The 26,911-nt window shown below is 39.8% G+C and overlaps 1 protein-coding gene across 2 annotated transcripts in view; it reads right to left on the reverse strand.

Annotated features, from left to right (window-relative positions):
• The window catches only part of LOC124138893 (WD repeat-containing protein 90-like), a 61,825-nt gene that overhangs the window by 8,423 nt on the left and 26,491 nt on the right, over positions 1 to 26,911 (reverse strand). For both annotated transcript variants that reach the window (XM_048382699.1, XM_048382698.1), the window contains exons 12-34: positions 26,129 to 26,274; positions 25,913 to 25,970; positions 24,715 to 24,833; positions 24,124 to 24,285; positions 21,206 to 21,330; positions 20,673 to 20,789; positions 20,266 to 20,336; positions 19,215 to 19,379; positions 18,129 to 18,268; positions 16,317 to 16,578; positions 15,420 to 15,590; positions 15,118 to 15,246; positions 13,474 to 13,601; positions 12,559 to 12,599; positions 12,170 to 12,316; positions 10,791 to 10,894; positions 9,158 to 9,346; positions 8,502 to 8,604; positions 7,978 to 8,052; positions 7,794 to 7,840; positions 2,994 to 3,150; positions 2,160 to 2,401; positions 1,595 to 1,739 (exon numbers count right to left, since the gene is read on the reverse strand). In XM_048382699.1, the coding sequence (XP_048238656.1) occupies positions 1,595 to 1,739; positions 2,160 to 2,401; positions 2,994 to 3,150; positions 7,794 to 7,840; positions 7,978 to 8,052; positions 8,502 to 8,604; positions 9,158 to 9,346; positions 10,791 to 10,894; positions 12,170 to 12,316; positions 12,559 to 12,599; positions 13,474 to 13,601; positions 15,118 to 15,246; positions 15,420 to 15,590; positions 16,317 to 16,578; positions 18,129 to 18,268; positions 19,215 to 19,379; positions 20,266 to 20,336; positions 20,673 to 20,789; positions 21,206 to 21,330; positions 24,124 to 24,285; positions 24,715 to 24,833; positions 25,913 to 25,970; positions 26,129 to 26,274 (3,043 nt within the window). The remainder of the gene's footprint in view (positions 1 to 1,594; positions 1,740 to 2,159; positions 2,402 to 2,993; positions 3,151 to 7,793; positions 7,841 to 7,977; positions 8,053 to 8,501; positions 8,605 to 9,157; positions 9,347 to 10,790; positions 10,895 to 12,169; positions 12,317 to 12,558; positions 12,600 to 13,473; positions 13,602 to 15,117; positions 15,247 to 15,419; positions 15,591 to 16,316; positions 16,579 to 18,128; positions 18,269 to 19,214; positions 19,380 to 20,265; positions 20,337 to 20,672; positions 20,790 to 21,205; positions 21,331 to 24,123; positions 24,286 to 24,714; positions 24,834 to 25,912; positions 25,971 to 26,128; positions 26,275 to 26,911) is intronic.

Here is a 26,911-nt window from a genome sequence, read left to right on the forward strand (position 1 = left end):
TTAAAGGTATATTAGTGTGTGAGTGAGGATGGTCTTATACCATTCTGGAATTATTTCAGCAATATTATAGTGGGAGAAAGTAGAAATAGGCTTCACACAACCAATGTTGGGAATTGAACCGTGGGATAAGTGAATGCTCTAAACACCTGGCTACCCTACCACCCATATTATAACACATTGGGACCTTGGTGTAATCCCACTTAAGCAGTGTTTCAGTCATTGCACATCAACATGTGCAGGAAAACCCCAAGGTTGTAGGTGTTTTCAATTCCAGTGAAACCCACAAGCCAGCACAGTGCTGACAGATCAAGGATCATAATAAGACAAATTTGGGATTTGAACCCACAATAATAGGATCCTGGAAGCAAAGGGGCATAACTCTGCACAGTGAATTGTGGCTCTTCAGAGCATTGGTCCACTGCTCCAAGTCAATGTGAAATGGCAACAAGTCACATGAAATATGCAAAGAATTGAAGTTTAAAATATTGTGCTTTTGTAAATATGAAATTATGATGGTTCAGGTAAAAATACATGTATGTCTTCTCTAGATTACTGATTGAAATAGCAGGCTTTCAAAAATTCCAGGGACAATAATCTCCATAAAAGATCTTTACACAGAAATAATATCAGGATGAAATCCAGTTTGGTTGATTAAAAGCTGTAAATATGCTTAACAAGATAACTTTGATCCAGAGGATCAAAAGGGGGCATACCCTACCTCTTGCTGTCATAAAGCGCACATATGTATCCCAGAAGGTGAAACAAATTGTAATTTGTTTGTGATGCCTTCACAATCAGGAATGTGAATGTGGCACATTTCAGTTTAAATATTTATGTAATATAAAAGCAGAAAAGAAACATATTATGAAAACAAAACTAGAAATATGTTTTCACAACAATGACTTCCTGAAACAGTTGTTATTGTTTTCAAGGAACATGGGGTATTAAGTTGACACAATCATAGTGATATACATGATACAAAGAAATAGCTACATTGTTGTAATAGCCATATCTTATAATGAAAAAAACAAATAATGTACTGCGCATGGTGCCATGCAATAAACATCAATAATAGTAACAAATGTTATATCTGGAATCCCATTTTTTCTTAGTTAAGTACAGATTCTCGTACTTTTTTGGGATGTGTCCCATCCGGGAATCGAAACCACACTCCCAGATTGAGGAATCTAATTGCCAAAACACAAAGTCAACGATCTAACCCACTCAGCCACTGAGGCTTCCTCTATAGTTGAATAGTCAATAATAGTAATTCTACACACAACTTTGAATGACACTGACAAATCAAGATATCCCATTGTGGCCTGTAAGTCTTTCGGTGTGTGGGGGCACGGGTGGCCCAGTCTTCTAAGGTACTGTGATTGTGGGTTCAAATCCCGGTTTGCCCCGATTATGTTTCTAGGTTTGTCAGCACCATACCCGTGCTCATGGGTTTCACTGAAGTGGTTAATGTCTGAGACCTGCATCACTTTGGGCTTTCCTCCCACATTAAGCTGACACGCCACGATTTAACTGGAATACTGTTAAAAGCGGTGTTAAACCCAACTCACTCACTCACTCACTTTCAGTGTGTTACCTATTTCCGAGGAGTCGGCCTCCCAGTGCATGAAGCAGGTGTTGTGGCGAGTGTCCCAGGCAGACACCTTGCCGTTGTTGCTGCCCACATACAGAGTGCTGTCACCAGCAAAAACCAGCGACGTGAAGTCCACCTGCCCCACACCCTGCAAGTCACGTCACAGGATAGTTAAACAGTAGCAACAATGATATACAGTAGGGGCAGACACTTTGATATTCTGAGGGAAGTGCTACAATATACGTTTTCATTTTTTTAGACACAGGCCTGATACTGTAAAATCATGAGATCTCCATATTGGACTCTAAAACAGTTTAAATGTAATATGATGACACATTTGTACCAGAGCCACATATGGATTCCGGGTTAGAATAAGTCCCCAGCAACCTATGCTGATCATAATGGATTGGATGGTTAGGCTGGGTGACTTGGTCAACAGAGTGTAATGTTGCTCTTAATATCAATCACTGGATTATCTGGTCAAGATATGAATATTAACATGCCGCTGTCATGTAATTGGAACATTGCTGAGTGCAGTGTTAAAAAAACAAAAAACAAACAAACATACCATGTGATGTGCCTGCTGGAGCTCCTCCGGCACCTCCGCCTCGTGGACGTTGAGGCTGACATCACTGGTGGTTTCGTCCAGCAGCCAGAACAGGATAGTCCCTCTCTCCCCAACCGAGGCAAACTCATTGACAGTGTAGGGGTCCCACTTGACATCATACACGGGGTAGGCCGTCCTGGTGGACGCGAGCAGGGACAGGGTGTGTGTGCACCACACCACCACCGAACACTCCCGGTAGTCACCTGTCACAGCAAGGGTTGCTCTTAATCTCATTAAAATCAGAACTGAGTTCTCGCTGCCGCTAAACAAAGATCTGAGGGTCTGAGGATATCCCATTACGGGTCATTCCTGTTGATGACAGTTGGACATCTGACATACAAAAGGAACTACATCAAGGTAAGACTTTGACTGCTTTACAAATTCCGCGAATCCAAATATAATAAAAAGTAGAAAAAATAACCTAACAGGAACTTGTAACATATGTTATATTATGGATTTTACAGATTCTCGTACTTTTTGGGGTTGATTCCCGTCTGAGATTCGAACCCAAACAGGAACTATTCTTTTATTACCACAAACCCAAACTTATGTGTTCACACCATAACAAAGTGCTTGCAACAGGTAAAATTGCAATAAATTTGAGACACGCAGAACTAAAACTACTCCCTAAGCAACCTATTCAGTAAACAACAATTAATGAAAATATCTTGTCCAACTTATGGCTTTTTCATGAAAGAACATAAACAAAAATCGAGCCTAAAGTTCAATTCACAATCTGCCATTGACTGCCTAAATCAATACACCACACACTAAGAGACTAGCACCGTGACTCACCCACAGATATGAGGAACCTGTCATCCCTGGAGTATGCCAGACAGACCACGTCCTGCTCATGGTGGTTGATGACCTTCCTACAGACCTGCTGCTGGACATCCCAGAAACACAGCTGGCTGTTGCTGAGGCCACACGACCCACTAGCTGACACCAGCATCTGCACATAGAGATACAGAATAGTCAGTACATCCTGATACCAGCATCTGCACATAGAGATACAGAATAATCAGTACATTCTGATACCAGCATCTGCACATAGAGACACAGAATAGTCAGTACATCCTGACACCAGCATCTGCATATAGAGATACAGAATGGTCAGTACATCCTGACACCAGCATCTGCACATAGAGATACAGAATAGTCAGTACATCCTGACACCAGCATCTGCACATAGAGATACAGAATAGTCAGTACATCCTGACACCAGCATCTGCATATAGAGATACAGAATAGTCAGTACATCTTGACATCAGCATCTGGACATAGAGATACAGAATAGTCAGTACATCCTGACATCAGCATCTGCACATAGAGATACAGAATAGTCAGTACATCCTGACATCAGCATCTGGACATTAGAGATACAGAATAGTCAGTACATCCTGATACCAGCATCTGGACATAGAGATACAGAATAGTCAGTACATCCTGATACCAGCATCTTCACATGGGTATATAGAATAGACAGTACATCCTGATACCAACATCTTCACATAGGGATACAGAATAGTCAGTACGTCCTGACATCAGCATCTGGACATAGAGATACAGAATAGTCAGTACATCCTGACATCAGCATCTGGACATAGAGATACAGAATAGTCAGTACATCCTGATACCAGCATCTTCACATGGGTATATAGAATAGTCAGTACATCCTGATACCAACATCTTCACATAGGGATACAGAATAGTCAGTACGTCCTGACATCAGCATCTGGACATAGGGATACAGAATAGTCAGTACATCCTGACATCAGCATCTGGACATTAGAGATACAGAATAGTCAGTACATCCTGAAACCAACAACTTCACATAGGGATATAGAATAGTCAGTACATCCTGACATCAGCATCTTCACATAGAGATATAGAACAGTCAGTACATCCTGATACCAACAACTTCACATAGGGATATAGAATAGTCAGTACATCCTGACATCAGCATCTTCACATAGAGATATAGAATAGTCAGTACATCCTGATACCAACATCTTCACATAGGGATACAGAACAGTCAGTACATCCTGATACCAACATCTTCACATAGGGATACAGAATAGTCAGTACATCCTGACATCAGCATCTGGACATAGGGATACAGAATAGTCAGTACATCCTGATACCAACAACTTCACATAGGGATATAGAATAGTCAGTACATCCTGACATCAGCATCTTCACATAGAGATATAGAACAGTCAGTACATCCTGATACCAGCATCTTCACGAGGGATACAGAACAGTCAGTACATCCTGATACCAACATCTTCACATAGGGATATAGAACAGTCAGTACATCCTGATACCAACATCTTCACATAGGGATATAGAACAGTCAGTACATCCTGATACCAACATCTTCACATAGGGATAGAACAGTCAGTACATCCTGATACCAACATCTTCACATAGGGATATAGAATAGTCAGTACATCCTGATACCAACATCTTCACATAGGGATATAGAATAGTCAGTACATCCTGACATCAGCATCTTCACATAGAGATATAGAACAGTCAGTACATCCTGATACCAGCATCTTCACATAGGGATATAGAACAGTCAGTACATCCTGATACCAACATCTTCACATAGGGATACAGAATAGTCAGTACATCTTGACATCAGCATCTGGACATAGGGATACAGAATAGTCAGTACATCCTGATACCAACAACTTCACATAGGGATATAGAATGGTCAGTACATCCTGACATCAGCATATTCACATAGAGATACAGAATAGTCAGTACATCCTGACACCAGCATCTTCACATAGAGATATAGAACAGTCAGTACATCCTGATACCAACATCTTCACATAGGGATACAGAACAGTCAGTACATCCTGATACCAACAGCTTCACATAGGGATACAGAATAGTCAGTACGTCCTGATACCAGCATCTTCACATAGGGTTAAAGAATAGTCAGTACATCCTGATACCAACATCTTCACATAGGGAGACAGAATAGTCAGTACATCCTGATACCAACATCTTCACATAGGGATACAGAATAGTCAGTACATCCTGATACCAACATCTTCACATAGGGATACAGAATAGTCAGTACATCCTGATACCAGCATCTTCACATAGGGATATAGAACAGTCAGTACATCCTGATACCAACATCTTCACATAGGGATACAGAATAGTCAGTACATCCTGACATCAGCATCTGGACATAGGGATACAGAATAGTCAGTACATCCTGATACCAACATCTTCACATAGGGATATAGAATAGTCAGTACATCCTGACATTAGCATCTTCACATAGGGATACAGAATAGTCAGTACATCCTGACACCAGCATCTTCACATAGAGATATAGAACAGTCAGTACATCCTGATACCAACATCTTCACATAGGGATACAGAACAGTCAGTACATCCTGATACCAACAGCTTCACATAGGGATACAGAATAGTCAGTACGTCCTGATACCAGCATCTTCACATAGGGATAAAGAATAGTCAGTACATCCTGATACCAACATCTTCACATAGGGATACAGAATAGTCAGTACATCCTGATACCAACATCTTCACATAGGGATACAGAATAGTCAGTACATCCTGATACCAGCATCTTTACATAGGGATATAGAATAGTCAGTACATCCTGATACCAGCATCTTCACATAGAGATATAGAACAGTCAGTACATCCTGATACCAGCATCTTCAGATAGGGATACAGAATAGTCAGTACATCCTGATACCAACATCTTCACATAGGGATATAGAATAGTCAGTACATCCTGATACCAACATCTTCACATAGGGATACAGAATAGTCAGTACATCCTGATACCAGCATCTTCACATAGGCATATAGAATAGTCAGTACATCCTGACACCAGCATCTTCACATAGAGATATAGAACAGTCAGTACATCCTGATACCAACATCTTCACATAGGGATACAGAACAGTCAGTACATCCTGATACCAACAGCTTCACATAGGGATACAGAATAGTCAGTACGTCCTGATACCAGCATCTTCACATAGGGATAAAGAATAGTCAGTACATCCTGATACCAACATCTTCACATAGGGATACAGAATAGTCAGTACATCCTGATACCAACATCTTCACATAGGGATACAGAATAGTCAGTACATCCTGATACCAGCATCTTTACATAGGGATATAGAATAGTCAGTACATCCTGATACCAGCATCTTCACATAGAGATATAGAACAGTCAGTACATCCTGATACCAGCATCTTCAGATAGGGATACAGAATAGTCAGTACATCCTGATACCAACATCTTCACATAGGGATATAGAATAGTCAGTACATCCTGATACCAACATCTTCACATAGGGATACAGAACAGTCAGTACATCCTGATACCAGCATCTTCACATAGGGATATAGAATAGTCAGTACATCCTGACACCAGCATCTTCACATAGAGATATAGAACAGTCAGTACATCCTGATACCAACATCTTCACATAGGGATACAGAACAGTCAGTACATCCTGATACCAACATCTTCACATAGGGATACAGAATAGTCAGTACGTCCTGATACCAGCATCTTCACATAGGGATAAAGAATAGTCAGTACATCCTGATACCAACATCTTCACATAGGGATACAGAATAGTCAGTACATCCTGATACCAACATCTTCACATAGGGATACAGAATAGTCAGTACATCCTGATACCAACATCTCCACATAGGGATATAGAATAGTCAGTACATCCTGATACCAGCATCTTCACATAGAGATATAGAACAGTCAGTACATCCTGATACCAGCATCTTCACATAGGGATACAGAATAGTCAGTACATCCTGATACCAACATCTTCACATAGGGATATAGAATAGTCAGTACATCCTGATACCAACATCTTCACATAGGGATACAGAACAGTCAGTACATCCTGATACCAGCATCTTCACATAGGGATATAGAATAGTCAGTACATCCTGATACCAACTTCTTCACATAGGGATACAGAATAGTCAGTACATCCTGATACCAGCATCTTCACATAGGGATACAGAATAGTCAGTACGTCCTGATACCAGCATCTTCACATAGGGATAAAGAACAGTCAGTACATCCTGATACCAGCATCTTCACATAGGGATACAGAATAGTCAGTACGTCCTGATACCAGCATCTTCACATAGGGATATAGAATAGTCAGTACATCCTGATACCAACATCTTCACATAGGGATACAGAACAGTCAGTACATCCTGATACCAACATCTTCACATAGGGATATAGAATAGTCAGTACATCCTGATACCAACATCTTCACATAGGGATATAGAATAGTCAGTACATCCTGATACCAACGTCTTCACATAGGGATATAGAATAGTCAGTACATCCTGACACCATCTGCAGGATAGCCTTTCTCTTTCTTCAACAGTTTATGATTTCTCCTGCCTATAAAATTTGAGGAACATGATAATTTCCAAGCAATTATTTTAGGAGTCAGTTGCAACAATTGTACCTCAATACTATTTATTTTCATTTTCAAAGAAAATTACAAAAACAGTGTTACTTATGTTCAAATTTCTCACCTGACAGTCATTTTGCAGAGCTATGGTGGAGATTTCTTCAACATGTCCTGAAAGAAAGAAAGTATTCATAACAAAAATCAATCAGGCACCTTTGTCCAACAAGAAATAACTTACAGAATTTGAATTACAGATTATTCACAAAACCTTATTAGCTGTGTAATAAGACCATGGTGAGACATGTTACCCATGAGATGCTTCTGCTCCCCGTTGTTGAGGTCCTCCATGACGACAACGCAGCCACTGGAGTAGAAGAACAAGCCTGCAACACACCAAACATTACACGTAAAACAGACAGCGACTCCATATCGGGATACTTGAGATATGTATATGTATCAAGATACCTAATATTCACCTGTCCAACAAAATGTTTTTGCTATCAACTATTTTGTGTTTAAACTGCATGACTGGTTAACTTAGACTCTTTCTTTTCATATTAAGCAATCAGATTTAGCATTTTGTTTCCTGATAGGAATACCATAACACTGGCCACTGTAGATATCAGGCCGAGTCTGAGCAAAATTTCATAAATATTACTTTTGAAAATCATTTCAGAATTAATACCTGAATCAATACATGAGTATCACATTGTCAGGTGTACATAAGTGATGCATAAAAACATCGGTGAATCGTGACCCCTCTAGACTCCAGGTATCAGTGCACTTGCTGTTATTTAGGGTGCTTGTTATGGACCTTGCAAACAAAACCAACCTGTATCTGCATGCCACACCATGTTGCCACGCCCATTACCGTTGTAACCCATCACTGACTTCAGTTTCAACCCAGCCTGATTGGGTGGAGCAGTATATCGCCTCTGAAAAAAGGAAGATTTTGAGCTTTGACATTCAAGCTTATATCATTCATCAAGCATCATTCCAATAAATGGCAGAGGCAAAAGTCAAGGCATCATTCCTGATAGACTCAAGCTATTGCTTCTTAACCTCATACAAAGTTGTGATATCCTTGTTGGCTATGCTACTGCCTTTCTGTGTCCCTGCACTGCAGGGATTCCTCAGAAAAATAGTTTGTTTGTTGCAAAAAGACACACACAGTCTGGACCAGACAATACAGTGAATGAGATTAAGAGAAACAATCCACACCATTTGGGTACTGTGACACGCCCTCCCCCAAGTTGCCTGACCTCCTAATTCATAATGTCGCTGCTTATGACCAGCATAGGTTGCTGGGGACTAATTGTTTGTCGTTGCTTCCAAACTGCATGAACAGTTTCACATGCTTTCAACCTCACATGCTTTCAACCACTGATTTGCCTGGTCCAGACGTGATTGCTTACAGGCAACCGTGATGAAGCTTAAATATTGCTTGCTGTAGCATAAAACAACATCCACACACTCCCTCTTTTATACCTGAGCCATTGAAGCAACCTTTTCTCTCTTGGTGAAATGTTTATGTACAGCCGGAGGAAGACGAGTTTCAACCGGAGCTTTCTTCTCAAACCTCGTAGGACTGATGGGCCCCTTCTTGACGGGTGTGCGTGTCGGTGAGCGTTGGTACTGCTGGTAGATCTGACTGGGGTAGCTGCTCTTACCGACATGCTGAGACAGGAATAAACACACTGGGCTTACACAGATGCTAGGTTTAGGTAAAATCACGGTCATGGCAAGTTTTAATCTTGTAATAGTCACTACAAAACACAATGTTACCAGGGCAGAGCGGTACAGTTTAACTACTTTCTGACATTTGCACATGTACAATTTAGCAATTCTTAATGCTGATTGGTCAGTGACATTACATGGCTTCTTTGTTGAAAACAGTACACCTGTACATAAATATGTGACAAATAGGTAACATTACATTTTCTGATGATTAGCTGACTTCATGGAATTTCACTGCAGAGTTGACATTTCATTCCTTTCTTTCTTACAGTGACAATGAGTAATGAGTAATATATTGAACACCCCATTAACACAGTCTTCCGTGTTACTTCATTCCTTCACAAGGGACAGGCTGCCTACATTTCCCCACACTTCATTGGCTATTACCCAGTATCTCATAAACTACTTGCCTTTGTAATCAAAGTTTTAGGTTCAACTTCAATTTAGCAACAACTGATTACAGAGACACTGTCACGAGCAGAAAATATTCTCAGGGGTATAAAGGATAGATACTTGATGTGATATTCTGAGATGTTCAAGCACTGTCTGGTTTAAAAACAAAACGTGACTGCAGCGATGGTCAAAGTTTGAGAAAACCTTGAAGCATCCCCATTTACATGAGGCTGCTAAACGACTGAGCGAACATGGAATAGGGACAATTTTCATGGAGGAATATTTTGAATATACAGTCAAGTCCTGTTAATCCAACATGGTTGGTCGCATATGATAATGTATACGAAATAATACGATACATGTACGTTGAAATAAAAAAATGAAAAAGAAAATATTCATATTGTTATTTTATATTGTTAACGGACTATGTTTTCTGATCAGGCAACCTCTTAAGGTTAACACAGGGTAGTTCAAACTATTGTTACGGGCTGTAAGACTGACTCAAAATACTTTTGAAAGCATAGTCTGGGATGGAAGTCACCAGTTTACAACTATTGCTTTCTTAGTGGTTAATGTCGACTTCCTGCTAGTCATTTCATTGGCTGGCCAAAGTTAGCGAAAGCGCGTTCTGATGTGACCCGTAATAAGATGTCCTCAGCGGTAGCAAGAATTTATATTAAATCTTAATGAGATTGAGGTAATCTAAATCCTGTTTTGTTTATTTAAAGAGTTAACTGTTTGGTGTTATGCTGTGTTGGATTAATGAGACTGTTTAATGAGTGATTACTGTAATTCGTTGCAAATTAGGTGTGTCGTAGTCGGAGTGTGAGACTGTTGCATTAACAGGTACTTATTAATGGCACTGATTTAATAGGTTCCCATCAATGGTGTCGGATAAAGCCAATTGTCGAACTACCAGTGTTGGATTAACAAGGCTTGACCGAATTTACATATATATGGATAAATGTATTCTGTTTCTATGACAACGCACCTGCTGGTCCTCCTCGTCATCAGAGTCCACATGCCTGTTGTCCCAGGCCTCAGACCTCACAATGATCTCTCTGTCAGAGGTGCAAGACTCAACATCATCATGATCTAGAAGTATATGGAAAAGCGAAAAAACATTGGATTGTGACTAACTGAATGTGATAGGTTAAGATTGAGGAAAGGAGTTTTATTCCTTATCATCCATACTACAGCTATATGACAGGAGTCTCCATATGCAATCTAGCCTGGGTTGTGGCATGAGCAGGCTAAGATGACACAAAACCATCCAGGTCAATGATGGGACTTGGTTTTGATCACCCTTCCAAGTCATAGCCATACACAGCAGCTATTGTGGCCACCCAATCCCCTTCAGAGCCACTGAGTGATTACTCACATGCTCTCATTCACATTGGGTATTGAAAGTTTTTTTCGGGTGCTTAACATGTCTTAATTCCCTTGTGTCCGGTCTACTACAAATTATAAAACCAGTGATATTTGTTTGTTGTTAACGCCGCACTCAGCAATATTCCAACTATATGACGGCGGTCTGTAAATAATCAAATCTGGACCACACAATCCAGTGAATGACATCATGAGCATCGATCCACGCAATTTGGATACGATAACATGCATCAACCAAGTCAGCGAGCCTGACCACCCAATCCTGTTAGTCGACCATTACGATATGCATAGTCACCTTTTACGGCAGGCATGGCTTGCTGAAGACCTATTCAACCCCGGATCTTCACGGGTCTTTAAACCAGTGAGAAAACCTTCTGTCTCAAATAATACTGCTTAAAATGATATCCAAAGCGACTTCAAATTTGTAAGTCTTCATCATGTTCATGTGCTATTGAAGCCTGTCCCTTGAGCTCAAGACAGAGATATATATGTTTAAGTCAGAAGAAGTGAGACATAGCTTTTGTACCTTATTCGATACAGTATAGAGCTCATGATTATATGATGCCAGTATCCAATCAGTAATAAAGATCAGTAAGGTAGTACAGGTACCCAGACCGAAAAGGCTACATTGGGCAATTATACACACTGATGCTATACAATAATGCTATACAATTCAGCTTCTTAATGTTTCATGCACATTTGTATGCATGAAACTCAAAATTAATTGGATAATGGTGATTTATTTTGCGTATTTTTCCACAAACAAGCAGCTCATATGGAGCTTGTCATATGCTCCTACATGAATGAGGTCCATATTTCTCTGAATACAAACAGCTAAATCAACAAAAGCTCAAAAGCCATCAGAACAGTCTCAGAGATATGTTGATATATTTCATAGCAACAGATACCCTGTTCCTATCTCTGTCTTTTGTTCATTTTCTTGAATATGAAATGTATGTCTGAGACTTCCAAGGTACATACATCCATTTGAGTGTTTGTATATGGAGCTGAGGTCGTCCACCCTGATAGGAGATCCCCGGGCAGCTGGCTTGGGTGGGGTGTGTCTTGGGAGGTCAGTGTAGGACCCGCCGAACGATCGACTCATGTTTTCTATCTGCGATGTCACATCTACAAATAAAGACAGCCCATAGATACAAATATAACCAAATTCTTATTACGTGAGATATGGCCATGTGGAATATTCTAAACAAAAATAATAACAAAATTAATGATATTAATTCTTTTTCATACAAAAAAGGTAAATACAAATCTTCTTTAGTTTAAATATTACAGCATTATATAACTCTTAAACTGATAAAAGCAAAATCATGAAATTACAGAAACTGAATGAAAAATTAAGATCAACACACCAATTTCTTTTGCTCCATACTTCTTATCCACTTGCCGACCTCTGTTGAAAAAAACAAGGCTTTTTTACTATATCTGTCACCTCTAAGGACATAAGTTCTCCTTTAGGTTTAGCAAATTAGAAGGAACTGGTCAAGGTAAAGGTAAACATTTTGCACAGTATTATCAGTAATTATTTAAATAGAGATATACAGATTTCATCACTTCAGGGCTACTTGCCCCTTCATCTGGGTTTCATTCCACAAAGCTATCTCAGTACAATTGCAACTCCCATACTTCAGCAAATCCTTACAACAGTCATAGCACTTGGATCACATTGAGGAACAGGGCCTAGAGTCGTTCCACAGAGAGATCTTAGAGACCATAAATCTATGATAAAGCATGGTGTTATGATCATCATTATCCAACTGATGAAGAGACAAGAAGTATCATTATCTATAAAGATTACAGGTGTTAAAAACCATGTATCTCGTGCAGTGTTTGAAACTAAGCATGAAAGTCCTGGGTCCTTGTCAGAACCTTAATGTTCAAACCTGAATATTACATACATCTGTATACTACCAGTACTCCCTGGGCTCACTTGCACAAAGATAATGTATTGTACTTCAGTATTGGAGATAAGACAGTCATAGCACTTCACTTTGAGAAGGATGCCCTGAGGAGAAAACTTTCTTTGATATGCATCAGTTTGTTTTTGAACACCACACTTAGCAAAATACCAAACATGATAGCAAGATGTAAATAAATGAGGTAGGGCCAGACAATCTAATCACTGATATTATGAGCAACAATCCATGTCACCAGGGTATGATGACAAGCAATCATCCAAGTCTGACCACCCCGATCCATTAAGTTGCTGGGGACCTATTCTAACCCTGAATCCCCACCGAGGTAACACTTGTATACTGTATGCTCACTCAGTGGGTGTGGGTGGCCTGACCGCGAGGAAGTCCCACAGGTACACCGCCTCCCCGACACTGAGAAAACCCTCCCCGTCGGGGGTGAACAGCACTCGGCAGATGTTCTCACTGTGACCGATGAACACCTGGAAATATGTAAAGAGTGGTATAACATCTAAAACCATCAAATACATAGAGGATATTTCATGTGTCGAGTGAACATGGTTCTCTCATCAAGTGACAGGGGAAAGGAAAGCCACGAGTGAAAATATCTTCTTTTCTCAATCACAAGCTGAGAAACATAAGCACTTGACATATGAAATATCCTACTTATATATACTTTTTGTGTAGCTGTCTACCGGAAATTAAATTATTTCATTACAAATGTAAAGCCTTGGAACATAAATTCTCCCTACCTAACATCAAGGGACGTTTCACCACCCCTTGTAATTGTGACTTAAAAAGTAGTTCTGTGTGTGCAAAAGTAACAAAAAATATGTTCACTGCAGTGAAATATCAAGTGTTATGTTCACTGCAATGAAGATATCACTTTTCTCAACTTCAGAACACTCAGTCTTTCACACTGAAGAATATCATACCTAATTTGTTTCACATTCAAGTTAAAGTATATCAGGTGGACACATTCTAAGGGCAAATACCTGATCAGTGCATTTGGGGCAAGATACTTCTAGCATTAGTATAATAAAAGGTAGTAGTTCCTGGGACAAACTGTTAATTAAGGCTGGGACGGGTAACTTGTGTACTCGGATCGGGTGGGTCCTGAGTAGGACCCGGGTACCAACAGGACTACCCGGGTGGTGGGTAGCCAGGTAGTAAATTTGGATTTGTCTCAGCCCTACTGTTAATCCTTTGAACAGACAATGTTGTAGAATATTAAGCATATATCTGTGATTAATATTTCTGTAGAGTGAATTCATAAACCTGCCAACTGCTGTCATTAAAGGGCAAGTTCACACGGAAATGAACCTAATTTTCTTGTACTTTTTCCACAATAAAAGTGTTAACCTAGAAGTGTCATAGACAAAAATATAAAAATATCACAATTAATTAACATATGTTTTGCATTAAAACGATTTATATTTTTCACATTTACCAAGTGTTCTATTTCCATAACAAAAACACCATGGCTTATGCCCCTTGCAATATGACGTCATTGGTGCCAATTGATAAACATTATGACGTCATCATGCTTTGTTAGAGCCGATTCACGTGGTGTAGGTACAGGTGTGTGATTCTAGCGTCTCAGATGCCAGCCAGCATAGTGTTATGCTGAGTCACAACTGCGCCGGAGTGTGTCGTAGGCCATGTTGTTTTACCGCAAACTTGTACTTGATATCTTTTGCGTTCAGAATAGACAGGGACCCAGTTGAATTGGCACCAATTACGTCATAATCTAAGGGGGATAACTCAGGCCTGTTTAGCTCGAAAAACGAAGGCCTCATAACGGCATATCATTTTCACACTATTGTGAGCTTCCTACTTTCACTGTGAAAAAAATGAGTGTACATTTTCAAACACAGATACTAAGTAATTTCTAAAATTGCGTTTTGTTTAGAAAAAGAAAGAAAGTGATTCTTGCGTGTACACTTCCCCTTTAAGTTATTAACACTCTGACAGCTGAAGAAGAGTGGCCAGACAAACCTGGAAGTTGATATCAAGGTTTATTGCATAGTCCCAGATCTTGACCACCCGGTCCCCGGCTGTGGCTAGGTAGCGTCCATCACTTGTTGTGGTAAGTGACGTACATCCGCCCCGATGTATGTGCTCAACCTGTGAACATAGAGATACAAGACCACCGACTTTAAACGTCAGTCAGAGCATCAACAGCCATCACATCTACTACATACAAATATATGACATGCCTGGAGCATTACACACCCAAAAATAACCCCCATGATTGAAAATAAAATCAATTAAAAGAGAGGAATGATGAAAAATGTTACCTCTGTTAAAAGCCTTCCAGATTTGGCATCAAACTTGATGAGTTTGTTCTCGGACGTGGTGACGAGGAGATGTCCGACACTGTAAGGGGCATAAGCTACTCTGACAGCCATGTCTAGAGTTGTCTTCAGGCTGTTTGATGGGTTGATGTTACTGATGTCCAACTTCATCACCTGCAATCGCATAGCAGCCATGACTCACTGTGTTCCGTCATCAAGCAAACGTAATCATGAGATTAACAAGTTATCTACGGTGATATTGTTGATGCCCGAGTGGCTGAGAACGAACACCACATCTTGTTTGCCTTATAATAGGACAAGTTCAAATCAATTCAGTTTCACTTTCCGATGCTAAAATTGCTCGCTCAGGGACTTAATAAATAAGCATAATCATTATTTTTTTAAAGTTCTTAGCTTTCTAAATTCAGAGGTATTTTGACATTGTATTTTAACATTGCATTCAATGCAATAATGCCAACTAAACATTCTCTGCAGACTTGGGGCCTAACAGCGGCCTCTCAGCAGGTCTAGACAAATCCCTGATGCTCATTCTCAGAGTTAACTCATCTCACAATGTCTGATGTACAGTAAACTACAGTTATAACAAACTCAAAGGGACCACAAATTTTAGTTCGTAATAACCATAGTTCGTTATACACATATATGCAGGATATATACAACTAATGGTCGGGACCAAAAAATAAGTTCGTAATATCGGTCAGTTTGTTATAAGCATGTTCGTTAGGAACGTAGTTTACTGTATACTGGATTATATTTCTTTGTGGATCTCAGAACAATGAATTTGTGAAGGTGATTGTTTTGTGTTAATGTCTTTACTCACATGGTTCTAATGGATAATTTTTACCCCATAGTTCACTGTTTTTAATGGGCTATACACACCTCGTCCAGACTCTTGGCATCCACGATACTGACAGTGAGATCAGAGGGTCCAATAAAGGCCACTCGTCTACCACAGGGGCTGACTGCTAGTGCATCTGGACCATGTCGTTCCCCACGGGCAACAGTGTTGCCGAGCACCCGGATGATGTTGTAGTTGTTGGAGCCAGAGTCGTAGAGGGCGAGTGATCCCAAAGAACATGCACTGTACAGGTAGTCCCCAGCGGTGGAGTAGGACAGGCCAATTATCTTCCCTCGGTGCTGTCTGATAAAACATGGTTTACTCAGTCAGACATTGGTGTACATCGAGCCTTGTCTGTCTCCACTTTTGATAAATTTGATGTTTGTTTGAATGATATTTCATCACTGGCAGTTAAACATACACAATACATGTCTTTCCAGTGATTGAAGAAATTGAGACTGTGTGATCAGTACGACTTTGATCCATCTCAATAGTTCTGTAGAAAATATTACAAACTTTCATTTAGATAATTCAATGCAAATAACCTATCAAAGTTCGACATTATGCCAATATTTAATACATTGTTACAACAACAAGTACTGGAGCATGACAATGCCTACCTGTGTTCTGCTAGGATACAACACTGACTACAGGTACTGGGGAATGGCTAGTCTACCTGTGTTCTGCTGGGATACAACACTGACTACATGTACTGGAGTATGGCTAGCCTACCTGTGTTCTGCTAGGATACAACACGGACTACATGTACTGGAGTATGGCTAGCCTACCTGTGTTCTGCTAGGATACAACACTGACTACAGGTACTGGGGTATGGCTAGCCTACCTGTGTTCTGCTGGGATACAACACTGACTACAGGTACTGGGGTATGGCAAAGCCTACCTGTGTTTTGCTAGGATACAACACTGACTACAGGTACTGGAGTATGGCTAGCCTACCTGTGTTCTGCTAGGATACAACACTGACTACATGTACTGGAGTATGGCTAGCCTACCTGTGTTCTGCTTGGATACAACACTGACTACATGTACTGGAGTATGGCTAGCCTACCTGCGTTCTGCTAGGATACAACACTGACTACAGGTACTGGAGTATGGCTAGCCTACCTGTGTTCTGCTGGGATACAACACTGACTACATGTATTGGGGTATGGCTAGCCTACCTGTGTTCTGCTAGAATACAACACTGACTACAGGTACTGGGGTATGGCTTGCCTACCTGTGTTCTGCTAGGATACAACAGTGACTACAGGTACTGGAGTATGGCTAGCCTACCTGTGTTCTGCTAGGATACAACACTGACTACAGGTACTGGGGTATGGCTAGCCTACCTGTGTTCTGCTGGGATACAACACTGACTACATGTACTGGAGTATGGCTAGCCTACCTGTGTTCTGCTAGGATACAACACTGACTACATGTACTGGAGTATGGCTAACCTACCTGTGTTCTGCTAGGATACAACACTGACTACAGGTACTGGAGTATGGCTAGCCTACCTGTGTTCTGCTAGGATACAACACTGACTACATGTACTGGAGTATGGCTAGCCTACCTGTGTTCTGCTAGGATACAACACTGACTACAGGTACTGGAGTATGGCTAACCTACCTGTGTTCTGCTAGGATACAACACTGACTACAGGTACTGGAGTATGGCTAGCCTACCTGTGTTCTGCTGGGATACAACACTGACTACATGTACTGGAGTATGGCTAGCCTACCTGTGTTCTGCTAGGATACAACACTCACTACAGGTACTGGGGAATGGCTAACCTACCTGTGTTCTGCTAGGATACAACACTGACTACATGTATTGGAGTATGACTTGCCTACCTGTGTTCTGCTAGGATACTGGTAGTCTGCACATTAAACACTCTAACAACTCCGTTCTGAAAGCCGCAGGCCACAATCTGGCGTGACGGGTGGTAGCTGATGGCACACGGACACTCCTGCGGGGAGCTGAAGTCATACAGCTGAAACAACCAACAAGGGTGATCATCATGCACAAATGTCATACACACTGGGATACTGAACTAAATAAATACAATTTGGCCATGTAAATAAGATACACATATCATCTGCCTGTAAATATCCAGTTGGGGAAAAAATACAAAACTTGATTACTTGTATATCCCAGTATATATATACTATATTATGAGATATATAGAATACTAAACGAGCTCCTATGTAATACCAATTTTATGAAACTTGTGAAAAGTTCTGGTATCTGACCAGCAAAAGCGAGTCAGATACCACAACTTTTCACGAGTTTCATAAAATTGGTTTTACATGGAAGCGAGATTAGTACTTTATTTATTACTTGCCATTTATAACGTTTTTAGAATTATACTGTTGAGTGTGAACAGGCTGACACCTACACGATCCACAGCATAATCCAATTGAGTTTAACAGAATAATACTTCAAACATGTCAAAAGTTGAAACGTATGAATTTAATACCATACAACAGTCCACTTTTAGAATTCAGGTGTCTGTTCCACAAAGTTATCATAGTGCTAAGGTAATCGCAACTTGCATACTTTAACTTAGACTAACAACTGTCGTTGCGCTACAATATGATCGCCTTGTGGAACAGGGCCTTGCACCTCAAAGTTTACAATCACGTCACAATACCCGATGATTTAATTTGCGGAATTTTGTTGCAGGATCCATTGGTGAAACAATGCCATGTGACGTCAGCCTAGCAACAAGGTGTGCATAAGCTCCTGTCAGTGATCTATCATCTCCACATGCAATGTCGTTGAATAAGCCAAGGGATGTTGAAAGCTTTCAATATTTGTTCGTGAAACGTGTTCCGAGAGTACATAAGCACTTGTTTTGGTATTACACAATGTGTAATACAGCTGTATGTTTATTAAACATGTCTCTTCACTGGCAAGTAATAAAGAAGTTTACCCACCTGCTGTAGCGTGTCCGCATCCCACACTCTGATGGTGTGATCCTCCGACACAGTTGCCAGGTGTTTCCGGTAGGCATCGACAGCCACACCAAACACACGACCAGTGTGAGACCTCATCACAGTCGTGTAGCTCTTGGTTGACACATCCAGGGTGCCCAAGTTGCCCTAAACAGATCATCAGGTCTGATATATCCACACAAACTATCGGGATTTATCTTTGTCTATCTATCTTTAAGTCAACATTATTCTCAGGAATGGTAGGAGCAAGGAGGACCCAGGCTGGTAGAAATGTGGCATGCTTCACTTGATTTTCAAAAATGTAACGCTTTCCAGTAAAACTTTCTCACCGTGAAAAAACAGTAAACTGTGATGTACTTTCAGTCTACATGGGCTACAGCACAATCTCATTAAAATCAGATCTTAGTTTTTGCTACCGCTAAACACAGATCTGAGGACATCCCATTACGGGTCACGTCAGACTGACCTTGCGCTAACTTTGACCGACCAATGGATTGACCTATCAGAAGGGAGCTTTCTTGTGCTTTACGGCACCAATTTCAAAATGGCGACTACTCTTCGAAAGATATTTTGACAAATTCTCGATTACAAATTTGAAACCTGAACAAAAGAACATTCTGGAATGGCTAATAGATGATCTAGATTGTATGGATTCAGTCGTTAAACCCGTAAGTATCTTTCGGAATACCCCGTGTTATGCATTTCGAGGTAGAAATCACATTCCAACTGTCACTTTCATAATCTGGTAAGCGACACTCTGATTAGTGGGATGAAAGGTCATTCTGACGCGACCCCTTATGGGATGTCTTCAGATCTTAGCGAATTAAAGTCTGATTTTAATGAGATTGGCTACAGCATAATGATACATTATGGGTTTCTCAGCACTAATAACATACTTAGATCAATGCTCACGATGTCAATCACTGGTTTATTTATAGACCGTTGTCACATAGCTGGAATATTGCTGAGTGCAACATTTAACAAGAAGCACTTGTACTAAATGATGGGCAACAGCTTGTTCTACTGTACTTACTGAAGCTGTGCCAGCCAGTATTTGGAGACCGTCGGGAGACATGTCGACCACAGTCACAGGGCCTTCATGCTCTGAAACATAGCAGTCTTCAGTCAGGCAGTGCTTCATCTAGCTTTCATCACCATCTTCCATTTTACAGTAAACTATAGTTATAACGAACTCAAAGGGACCACTAATTTTAGATCATTATAACCGTTGTTCATTATAAGAGTATACACAACATATACACAGCAAATGGCCGGGACAAAAAAAAAAAGGTGTATATACCCGCCAATTCCTTATAAGCATGTTCGTTGTAAACATAGTCTACTGTATTGAAATACAATCTTTTTCATATTTAGTGAACACTTTTGAAAGCAAAATATTTCAAAATATCCCAGACATTATCTGGGATCAGTTCCTCTTACCAGCTTCCAGGTAGATATGAGCAAAGTCAAGTGGCCATAGTCGGAGGTAGCCATCATCTGAGCCTGTCACACAGAACGTCTCATTCACCGAGATACTGTTGATGCCAATACCAGTGCCTGTCCACACACAAATTGTACAAAGCTTATTGTATAAAGGACATAACAAAATCACATTTTTAAAAACTAGTTGAAAGCCAGGTCCTGTACACTTACAACCCCCTTGTCGATACATATGAGAAATCCAATAAAACAAAGGTATTTATATTTTTCATTTTGGTCAATAATAATGTTATGATTTTTTTCAAAAGCAGGGTTTGAACTCCCTGAAGTCACTGCCTGGAATCACCACTGTTCTTAAAAAGTTACCTAGATTCTCAAAATACCAAAACTGTCCACTTACCCATGAACTGATATTTTAAAGAAAATGCACCTGCACTCCTTTCTGAGGGACAGGTTTCGGCTCTTATAGTCATCACTCATACTGTTTCAAATACACATGATTCCTGTGTCAAGGAAAACCATGCCTTTCTCACCTGATTTTAATGTCTCTTTCTCCCGTTTTGCTGACTTGACAGTTGGAAGAAGACGTTTGACATGTCTGATTGATAACTTCTGATAGTCAATCTCTAATATGTAGCCTGAACGACTGCTTGCATACCTGAAACATCAACACTAATTTTCTTAACAGAGACAAAGGTCTGCCTACTTGCAAGCAGTAAGTCGATTAATGCAACAACCGTGTTAGAACCTACACCAGAACATCGCTCCTAATTGTAATAAAGAAGTTGTTCATCCATATATTTTATCCTTACTTAATACTCCAACTTTTAAATGCCTTTCAAAGGAGTTAGATAATCCCTGTCTATGTCTTGTGATATATTTCAACTTATCAAACAGTCATCCAAACAGATAACCTAATAGAAAGTACATGAGATCCTCAGAAATGAGGGTGAATCTTGGAAACAATGAAATCCAGAAATCTCAGACATCTGATTCTTAAAGGGGCACTGATCTAACGCAATTCCCTGGACTGGTTGTTGCCTTTGTTATTGTTTTTTCCCCCGTGAGTACCCGGATGATACGCAACGCAACTGAGCGTGACCAGAGACTGGGCTACCGTCTGCAAGGACAGCTAAATAAACTTGGAGGTTGGAGGCAATATTTGTTTTAAGCATTTTTGCATAAACACTGATTGGTTAACTGTGATCTATAAAGATTTCGACAAAGGGCACATGTTAATTAATTTCTTCAGCCTAAACAAGCAGACAAAAAGAACAGCGGAGCTCATCGGATGTCGTCATTTGGAAATACCCTAGATGGTTATAGTTTTATACTAAAAAAAAGTATCCATGCAGTGAAAGCATTTTCGGATTTCGGCTTGCGTCGATAATACGATTACTACTCCCTTGTTGTCATCCACGTTTTCTCGTATAACCCTTCATTTGTGTATTTGTCGTCATTCACTTGATGCTCAGTTAATGAATTTATTACAGGTACAATTAGTGGTAGCACCACATAGATTACCTGACAAAGGTTCCCATTTGGCATTTATTGTGTCTGGGGTAATTATTCAATCTAAATCCAGGGTTGAAGTGAGGTGAAATGTGTGTTATGTAATATGCACGTGGCAGCCCAGCAAGAGATGAATGATCAGTTGATTTATTTTTTTTGTAAATCAACGGAACGTTCCTAGTCATCAAAGGATTAACAGAAAATACGTTGATTGATTAATCACTGTTATCTTGCACAGTGGATATGTCAAGAGTGAGTGTTTACATGTCTAGGTTTACTAAAACAAAGGGAATACACTCATATCATGGCGTGAAGTGCCGATGTAAAAACAACATACTTTGTTCAAAGGGTTAACTTATAATACGTTGATTGATTGATCATTGTTATCTATCACTCAATGGATTTTTTAGGAACCGTGAACGTTATGAAAATAGTTGTCACGTGGGCTTTCTCAGCCGACCATTGAGACTTGACATCTATGTAAAACACCTGAAACAATCCAAGTGATCAGTTGAGAAACGAACACGGGTTATAATATCCCGAAACGATATATATCTTTTAAAATATTTGATTGTTACTGAGACACGTGACATCGAATAAGTTTCTTTGTACAGCTGCAGACGAGTTGGATATTGTTCCTTTGTGTGGATATTCACGGATACATTCCTCGAACAAGGAAGCTGCCTAAATTGTATACACATAAATTTGGTAGGTTGTAATTATGATATCTGCATTTTGTTTTCCTTCATTTGAACCGATTCGTTCTTGTTTCTCTATGTCTTGGTTGGGAAATTCTTCAATGCGCGATAGACGTTGTTTTCACAGGTCTTTTCCCTTGTAAGCGTGTATATATTACCGTCAATTTGTAAAATGTGATTCTCTCAGGCAATTTATAAAATGTGTAAATATTTCAGTCATTTTGACTAAAAAATCTGTCCAGATTGATTAAGACGATCAAAAGGGCCTACAAACATCACAACAGATTATTATGTAGGATTAGAAGCCAAACAACATAGTAATGTACTTTTCTCAACGTAACATTTTCGGTCTCGATGACATTAAACATCAAAATGTTTGGAATTCGTTATCATAATAATACAGATGGAAATGTTTTCAGTCGCTTTGTAAAATAACTGAATATTTAGACGTTTAATAAATTTGTTACACATTTGACAGTAAAAAAAAATACACGCTATAAAAAAAGCAATGCTCAGGTGAAATATTTACTTTGTGTTGCAAGTCAAAATAGTGTAAACGAAAATCGCAAAATTACCAAGCAAGTGACTTATGAAAACTTCGTCACCATTACCGATGCTACCCACAAAGATATCTACATTTCCTTATTATCTCGAAAACTGTATTTCATTTTGTTGATCAATGTGACCATACGCCCTTATTACTACCCATAAAAGCGACTAATGCGCTTACGAATGGCGCAGCAGAGGTCGCGAACTAGTCTAGATTTCTGCTATACATCCGGGTACTCACTGGGAAAAAACAATAACAAAGGCAACAACCAGTCCCGGGGAATTGCGTTAGATCAGTGCCCCTTTAAAGACAATACATATGACATTATGTCACCACACTTTCAAGTCTTATTGTGGAAGAGCGAGGGATTAATTAGCTTAAAACAGTATTTCACTTACACTGTGTGGCAGCTCGATGTGTGAGGAAAGACAAAAGCCTAGACCTGTACCAGCTAGGTTAAGCAACAAGCAATAGTACTGACAAGCTAAGTATTTGGAAAACCAATCCTGGCAAAATTAAAGGACTCAAATCTGAACATGGAACAGCAACTAATGGCACCTTAGATCACCATGGCTCCTCTTGTAAGTAGCCCAGCAACAGGACATGTTAGCAACCTCGTACTGTTCTGAGGTTATCCTAAAGTATCTAACAGATTTCCCTGAAATCCACATTCATGCCTGTCCTAACTTACACAATGCGTTCCTCTGGGGCCTTGTTCAACTGGTAGCCGGCCTCGAAGCTGATATCAGTGAACTCCATGTTGTGGTACTCGCCAAGCTGCACAGGCGCTGACCTCAGTGACCCTTCCTTCACTCGCCACAGGCGGATGTTGTCTCGGCCACAGGAAACCATCCTTAAAAATCACAGAAAATAATTTTACTGATCTTTAGAAACATTTTTCAGCAAACTTTCAGGTAACATTATCATTGTTAATCAGGCTTACCTAAATATTGAATTTACCTGTGCTTATAAATTCAAAACATGAAGTTGAGCAACATGCCTTCCTTTTGTTAAAAAGGTAAATTGGTCAAGAGTTGAAGCTGTTGAGAACCAGTCAGTCAGTTGATGTGGTGACCTTTCCTATGATGTCACCGATGAAACGTGATGTCATAAGGTAACATTACTATGCTTCACCTCAGAGCCATGGAACATTTTGGTCTTGCAGTCAATCATTCTTTCTTCTAAAGCAGGATTGCAGAGTCAGTTAAGTCATTCAAGTCATTGGTGTGTTTATTGTCTTACAGACACACACTGATAAGATATTATAAATCTAGAAAGTCACCTTGTGTCGTCAAAAGCTGCAATCTTCATCCGGCTAATGTCAACATCGGAGTGAGCCTTGGCCATTACAGTCACCTCCCTGCTCTTGGCTACCCGCGATGTGTTCCAGATCACTACCATCTACAACAGGAAGGAGTCTTTTGCTATGTTATCCCATGGTTGAAGATAAACAAGTTACAAAAACGATATGAAGCACATATGCAATAATGATTTCACATACTCTCCAGCATTGTTGACAATGCAGAAACTGTTGTCGCAATACAGACAGAATCAATGATGTAACTTTACATGACTGCATTGACATGTTGACCCGGCTAGCTTCTTTATACCATTATAAGGACATAACAGTAATATAAAAGAACCTACCTAACTAGTGTTTATCATAAACTGTGGACAATACAGACATCATTACATTAATGTGTCTATCCTACTAATATCACGAAATGAGTCAGAATTCATGTATTTTTTACATGTGTATGAAACCAATCTTATTGAAATCAGATCTTAGTTCTCACTACCGCTATACAAAGATCTGAGGACATCCAAATACAGTCACATCTGAACGACCTTTCATTCGACCAATCAGAGCATCGATTACCAGATCAGAAAAGCGACAGTCGGAATGAGTTTTCTAAACATGCAACCTAGAAAAGATTAACACAGGTTATTCCAAATGACAATTATGGGCTGTATGACTGATTCTGTAATAAAATCGTTTATCGCTTCAATGGGATAAACATTTAAACAGAAGAGACTTTGCACAGCCTGCGGGACGTACTGCCATACAATTTCGGCAATCTATTAGACATTCTATCATGTACTTTTGTTCAGCTTTCAATTTTTGAATCGAGAACACTGTCAAAATATTGTTCAAATTGTAGTCTGGAAAGGAAGTCGCAAGTTTGACACTAGTTCATTGGCTAATGTTGACTTCTTGTTATTCATTTCAATGGTCGGTCAAAGTTTGCGGTTGGTCATTCTGACGTGACCTGTAATAGGATGTCCTCAGATCTTAGTTCATTGGTAGCGAGAACTAAGATCTTATTTTAATGAGATTGGTATGAAACACAAGTCATTACTTTTCTGTACTCAATTCAACAACACTGCAGCCATACAACAACAGCACAACACATCAACATACTTTAAAATTAACTTAATGAATTATTTTCATGACATTGCTGAACAGATAATGGCCCTACATTTTTCCCATGGTTGTCCTTGCCGACTCCACAGAGCACATTGCCTTTGTGTGAGAAGCTGGAACAAAGTAGGAAGGCATGTCAATGAAAGTATAAGACAACAGACAAAAAGAGAATCTCGCCCGCCTGTCTTTTGATATCACACAAGTTAATAAAAGTTTTAAACTCTGCAGTTTGCATTGACTTATTGAGAAACAACCAATGGCCCCAGCTCACCTGAGACAGCTGAGGGAATGTACATGAGTTTTGCACATGGCTAGGCATTCCCCGGTCTGGAACTTCCAGATCCGCACCACACTCATCTGTCCAGTCTGGCCTGATGCAACCAGCGTGGAGCTGCCATTCACCGACAGACATGACACCTGCAGGACAAGCAAACACTGGTAAGGAAACGTACTGAAATCTAAATCAGAACTTCATTTAACAGGCAAAAGCAGAGCAGGGCTCGGTTCCACAATGCAATCTTTGCGCTATGAGCGCCATATATGTTCAAGTGTGTGAGTTATGATCATCTAAGAGCTCAGATCACTTTGTGGAGCAGGGCCCAGAACAGGCAACAGATCCTACTCAACGTTTTCAGCATGTGTGCGACGTTTTCGTTAATTTCCAAAAATGTAACGACATCTCAACTTGAAGTGTTTTAGTATGACATAAAAAATACTAAAGAAGGTAATTTCTCCCTTATAGTATCAACAAATTATTTCTGTAAACATAAAATATTTATTGCCTCAAAAATACAATTTGATGTGTTATTTTACAACATGCAATGATTTACACATGACCTGAAAATTGTACTGTTCCTTGTGTGTTCACTGAAAAATGTTTGCTGCAACATCAATTTGAACAGTATGCCTTTACATGATACCAATAATTACTCTTGATGAAGTCAATGTGCGAAAACAAGGACTCAAGGACCCAACCCCTGAGGTGGTCAGGTTAGAAAAAAATTTAACTTTAAAGTTTATGAAGCCATCCTGTTTCATAACAGTAACTAAGTTT

This window comes from Haliotis rufescens, unplaced genomic scaffold (assembly GCF_023055435.1).
Source record: "Haliotis rufescens isolate VD_foot unplaced genomic scaffold, xgHalRufe1.0.p SCAF_40, whole genome shotgun sequence".
Taxonomy (NCBI): Eukaryota; Metazoa; Mollusca; class Gastropoda; order Lepetellida; family Haliotidae; genus Haliotis; species Haliotis rufescens.